General features: G+C 62.8%; 1 protein-coding gene across 1 annotated transcript; it reads left to right on the plus strand.

Moving 5' to 3' along the window:
• DLX3 (distal-less homeobox 3) lies at positions 1–3,366 on the plus strand. The gene is made up of 3 exons (XM_050911938.1): positions 1–319; positions 681–871; positions 3,025–3,366. The coding sequence occupies exons 1-3, from the start codon at positions 1–3 to the stop codon at positions 3,364–3,366; spliced, it is 852 nt and encodes a 283-aa protein (XP_050767895.1).
• The last annotated feature ends 2,524 nt before the right edge of the window (positions 3,367–5,890 follow it).

The raw sequence follows: 5,890 nt of genomic DNA on the forward strand, positions 1-5,890 counted from the left end.
ATGAGCGGCTCTTTTGACAAGAAGCTCTCCAGCATCCTCACCGACCTCTCGGGTTCGCTGAGCTGCCATGCCGCCTCCAAGGACTCTCCCACCTTACCGGAGTCCTCCGTCACCGATCTGGGCTACTACACCAGCCAGCACGACTACTACTCGGGCCAGTCCTACAGCCAGCCCGTGAGCCACTACCCCTACCACCAGTTCAACCTCAACGGCATCGGCGCCGCCGGCACCTACTCGCCCAAATCCGACTATTCCTACAGCCCTTCTTACCGCCAGTACAGCCACTTCAGGGACCAGCAGCTCCCAGCTCAAGAAGCAGGTAGGATGCTCGGGAGAGAGGGGCCGTAACCATCCCGCGGCTCCCCTGGGATTGCAGCGGGAGCTTTGCGAAGCTGCACCCCTCTAAGTGTCCCCAAGTCGGGGACGGGGTGGCCGCGGGGCTGGGAAGGGGGTGTTGTCCCCGCCGAAGGATGGGGTGGATGTTGGGGCAGGGCTCAGCTCCCTCCGGCATCCCCGGTGCTGCTGGGGGGATGCAGCGGGATGGAGCCGCGCTGGATGCGGCCGTCCGGGGGACGGGGCAGTGCCACCGCACAGAGCGGGATGACCCTGAGCTGGGGGAGGGCTGTCTGCGCTGGGACCCCTTCGTCGGCACCGGCCTCACACCTCCGCTCTCTGCCTAGTGTCAGTGAAGGAAGAGCCGGAGCCGGAGGTGCGGATGGTCAACGGGAAACCCAAGAAGATCCGCAAGCCCCGCACCATCTACTCCAGCTACCAGCTGGCGGCTCTGCAACGCCGCTTCCAGAAAGCCCAGTACCTGGCACTGCCCGAACGGGCTGAACTGGCCGCCCAGCTGGGGCTCACCCAGACCCAGGTAAGGGCTGAGCCCCTCCGTCACCTCCCGCCACCCCAATTCCCAGCCCCGGGCAGGAGGGATCGGCAAGAGGGGGAGCCGGAGCTGCCCCCTCCCTTGCAAAACCCAAATGGGGGGGGGGGTTTGGGAGAGGGGTCTGTTCACAGCTGGATGGTGAGAGCCAGGAGGGGTCTGGGGGTCCCCGGGGATGGATGCTCCCCACTTGCTCGCAGGCGCAGGGGTTCCTGCCGCCAGATTTCCCCATGCGGAGCAGATCTGCTTTGCCGAGGAAAAGGCGGAGAGGAGGGAAGGAGCAGAGAGAGAGGACGGACCGCAGCCGTACGCGGCTCCCCAGGTTTTGGGATTTATCCCCTCCCTCCGGAGCCAGCCCCATCCCAGACCTCGCTCTGCCCAGGCACCCGTCAGGGTCTGAGGCCGAATCCTGCCCCACTGCCGGGGAGGGTCCTGGGTCAGCAATGCACCCAGCATCCCGGGAACGCGGCACACGAAATCCCAGGCGGGACAGGGTGCTCAGGATGGGGTGCTCAGGACAGGGCGCTTGGGACAGGGTGCTCGGGACACCCCATCCCGGCAGCAGGTCCTGGCCCCGAGTCCGGCCAGAGCGTGGGGTCCTGGGGGCTGGACACTGCTCCCCCCGGCTGGGCTTTTGGGGCTCCCCTTGGGTCCGTCCTCCCGGCGCTCCGGCTGCCCCATCCCGCTTGGTCCAGGCAGAGAGAAGGGATTTTGGGACAGGAGCCACATCCCCCCCCCAGGGACCCTGTGCTGGGGGTGGCAGTTTTGGCTGGACTGGAAGAGCAGGGACGGGCACGATGGGCTTCTCCCCACGCAGCACCCGGATTTGGGGCTAAACCCTTGCTTTTGGGGTTTGCCTGGCGTGGGGACAAATCGTCCCCGCCGATCTGCTGGCGTGAGGGCGAGCGGGTTGTCACCGCCGTCACCGCGGCGCGCGACTCCCCCGCACCCCGTCCCGTCCCCGGTGCCCTCCCTGCCTGCGGGCCGGCGCCGGCGCCCTTGTGCCGCCCTTGGCGCGGCGCTCCCCAGCGCCCGGCCTTCCTCCTCCTCCCTTGGGCGATGAAGCAATCGGGGACACTCGGCAAAGGGCTGACGGAGCGCGTCACCCGCTCCCAGAGGGACATCCTGTTTGGGTGACAACCACCGCCCCCCCCACCCCTTCCCCAGGGGCCAAGGGCGTCCAGCGCCGCCGCCTCACCCAGCACCGGCGACGCTCCCGACGCCCGGCGTGCCGGGCCAGCGTCCCGTCATGCATGGCGTGACGGCCTTCCCGCGACGCCCATGTCCCCAGGGGGGCTTCCCACAATGCACCGTGTCTCCGGGGTCCCCATGACACCCATATCATGGGTGCCTTCCCACAGTGCGATGGCGTGTCCAGGTTCCCCGTGACACCCACATCCCGGGTGCCTTCCCGTGATGCACCGGGTGTCTGGGGTCCCCATGACACCCATGTTCTGGGTGCTTCCCGTGAGGCACCATGTGTCTGGGTCCCCATGACACCCATGTTCTGGGGTGCTTCCCATGAGGCACCGTGTGTGGGGTCCCCATGATGCCGGTGTCCTGGGTGCCTTGCCGTGGTGCACAGTGTGTCCAAGCTCCCCATGACACCCATGTCCCTTGTCCCTTCCCACATTGCATCATGTGCCTGGGGTCCCCGTGTCACCCATGTCCCTTGTCCATTCCCACATTGCATCGTGTGCCTGGGGTCCCCGTGACACCCATGTCCCTTGTCCATTCCCACATTGCATCGTGTGCCTGGGGTCCCCGTGACACCCATATCCCTTGTCCCTTCCCACATTGCATCGTGTGCCTGGGGTCCCCGTGTCACCCATATCCCTTGTCCATTCCCACATTGCATCGTGTGCCTGGGGTCCCCGTGACACCCATGTCCCTTGTCCCTTCCCACATTGCATCGTGTGCCTGGGGTCCCCGTGTCACCCATATCCCTTGTCCCTTCCCACATTGCATCGTGTATCTGGGGTCCCCGTGACACCCATATCCCTTGTCCCTTCCCGCGTGCCTGGGGTCCCCGCATCACCCCCATCCCGGCTCCTCTTCCCACGCCCCCCCCCCGAGCACCCCGTTCAACCGGGCCATCCGCTTTTGGCGGCGGGGTGCTGACCTCTCTCCCTCCCTGCCAGGTGAAGATCTGGTTCCAGAACCGCCGCTCCAAGTTCAAGAAGCTCTACAAGAACGGCGAGGTGCCGCTGGAGCACAGCCCCAACAACAGCGACTCCATGGCCTGCAACTCCCCTCCTTCCCCGGCCGTCTGGGACAGTAACTCGCACGGCAGCGCGCCGGGCCGGACCCCGCTTCCGCAGCCGCTTCCCTACAGCTCTTCTCCCGGCTTTTTGGAGGAGCACAACCCCTGGTATCACCCCCAGACCCTCAGCGGACCCCACGGACCCCACCAGCCGCCGCCGGCCACCACGATGCATCACACCTCCCCGGGGCCGCCCCCCAACACCGGCGCCGTCTACTAACAGCTCGGAGCGAGAAAAGGAACGAGAGACAGTGGCAGAACTCCTTTGCCTCCTTTTTTTTCCCCCTACTTTTTGGTTTTTTCTTCTTTTTTTTTTTTTTTTTTAAAAAAAAAAAAAAAAAGGACACCCATGTACACGCACCCCTAGATATACACTTATATATCCTATCCTCTCCCAGCTCATCTCAGGAACAAGAGGACTGCAAAGGGTTAAACTCGTTAGCTCCCAGCCCAGGGCAGGCCAGGAAAAGGTGGCGAATTCTTCTTACGCATTTTTTTTTTCTTTTTCCATCACCCCCTAATAAAAATGGCCCCTGAGGAGCCACATCCCACCGGGGGTCCCTCGCCGGAGCTTTGCTTCTTGGGGCCACCCCGGTGAGCTGCCTTGGGGGGGGCTGCCCCACGCCGTGACCCCCCCCGAGCACGAGTGGGCACCCAGGAGGGGCGCGAGGGGCACCCGGAGCACCCGCAACCCGGTCAGGATGGAGCCCGTGGGGAGGAGGACGCAGCGTCGCGGCGTGTGGGTGCCCATTGCCGATGCCGAAGGAGCGGGATGCGCTTCACCCTCGCGGCACCCGAAATCCAGGGACCGGGAAAGGTTTGGGGGGGCCACGGACACCCCACCGGAGCAAACCAGGACCCCCAGCCCGGCCGCTTCTGTGGCAGCTTCACGGGAATCGCCCGGGACGATGCTCAGACAATAAGGTGGTTATTTAAAAATAAATAAAAAGTGTGGGGGGAGAAAATATTTTAATATTTAAACAGTTCAGGAATGGCTTAAGTTATTTTTTAAAGAGAAAAATCGTGCTAATGTCCGTTTTCTAACAGTGCCTCCATCTGTGTCAGTTAAGCTAACGGCGAAGCAGAATGCCTATTTTTTAAATAAATCGACAACACATTTTAAAGAAAAAAAAAAAAACTCTTTACTATTTTTTAAGAGAATGATGCTATTTTTTTAAAAGCAGAAAGTGCAGTTTTAAGAAGTGTTCATATGTGTTGTACAGTCCCGAGGATCTTATTTATGTTGCCTTATATAAATAGGGGTGTATGGGGGAAAAAAGAAAGTGTACATAAGGTTCGTTTGTATAAAGTTGATCCAAACCAAACTGGTTTCGGTCTGGTTTTTTGTTCGCTTTTTTTTTTAAGGGGAAAAAAAAAACCCAAACCCTGGTTGATGGGAGCCCCCTCTAAGGACAGGGGCTTCCTCCGAGCGTCCTTTGCTGCTTTCCTAGTGAACAAAAGCTGATCTATCGATGTTAATAAAAGTGCTTTGAATTTGAAGGCTCCAAACACCATTTTTTGGGAGGTTTTTCGTAAGCAGGGAGGAGCTCAGGAGTTTTCCGGCTTGGGAAATGCGGAGTTAAACCCTGCGTCCCCTGCGCCCCGTTTTTGGGGGGCAGCTGGGGGGGTCGTCGGGGACTGGGGATGGCACCGGGCGATGGGCACGGCCGCTGCCAGCTCACCCCGACTCCCGCTCTGCCCCACCAAGAGGGAATTCGGCGGGGGGGGAGCAAATTTTACTCCTGGTTTGCAGAGTCTTCCCCGAACCACCGCGAAAGCCTGCCGCTTCCCTCCCGCTCCTCTTACCGGGACCAGTAGGCTCCTAGCCATGCAAACTGGGAGGGTGGCTGGGCTGCCCCGGTGTCCCTTTTGGGGACATCCCATGAGCGAGGGCTGGCAGGGGACAGGACCCCCACCGAGGCACCGACCCCATGGGACCAACACTCGCCGCCCCTGCAGAGACGGTGACTTTCCCCCCCGGTGTTACGGGGTTGGGAGGGCACGAGTGACCCAAAGACCCCCCCCGATGCGGCACCTCGGGACGGTGACAGGGACAGTCCCTGGGGCCGAACCGCCCTGGTCACCCTGCCCCGCTGTCCCTGGTGTCACCGGCATCAATTCACGGGTGGGAGCGCAGCGAAGGGTCGGGGGCTGAAGCCCCATCACCCATCCCAGTGCCGTCCCCACCAAGCCGCGCTGGGGACAGGGGACCTGGTCCCCAGCATCACAGCCCCGATGACCATGGGGGGCCCCCCCGTGCTGCTCCCCACGTGGCCCCACGCAGCACCCAGCCCTCCGTGGGGTGGCTCCGGGGATGGTCCCTCTGCACTGTCCGGGGACACCCCCAGCACCGTGGGGTGCCAGCACGCCGGGCACAGCCGGGACGCACCCAGCTTTCAGCGTCCCCAGAGGTGTCCCCACGTCCCCCCTTCCCATGGCCAAGTCCACGTGGGGCCGACCTCGCACCTTGCCCCCATGGGGGTTTCCCCAAATCCCCCCACGGGTTGCACCCGCCGGCTTCCCATCCCCATCCCGTGCCCCTGGCATGCCAACATCGGGCGCAGCCGGACCCCCGGGCATCTCCGTACGGCGCCTGCATGACCGGGCCGGTTGCAAAGAATTAAGGGGTGCTGCCAGCCCCCCGTCCCCCAGCGCTTGGGGTTGGGGTTGGGGTTGGAGGCTGCGTGCAAACCGCCCCAGAGCCGGCAGGCGGGCAGACACGCTGGAGACACGGGGGTTATTAG

This window comes from Gymnogyps californianus, chromosome 28 (assembly GCF_018139145.2).
Source record: "Gymnogyps californianus isolate 813 chromosome 28, ASM1813914v2, whole genome shotgun sequence".
In the NCBI taxonomy this organism is placed as follows: Eukaryota; Metazoa; Chordata; class Aves; order Accipitriformes; family Cathartidae; genus Gymnogyps; species Gymnogyps californianus.

Coding starts and splice junctions, on each gene's coding strand:
- DLX3 (XM_050911938.1), top strand. CDS start 1: ATGAGCGGCTCTTTTGACAAGAAGCTCTCCAGCATCCTCACCGACCTC. Junction 320..680: donor GCTCCCAGCTCAAGAAGCAG/GTAGGATGCTCG, acceptor CTCTCTGCCTAG/TGTCAGTGAAGGAAGAGCCG. Junction 872..3,024: donor TGGGGCTCACCCAGACCCAG/GTAAGGGCTGAG, acceptor CCTCCCTGCCAG/GTGAAGATCTGGTTCCAGAA.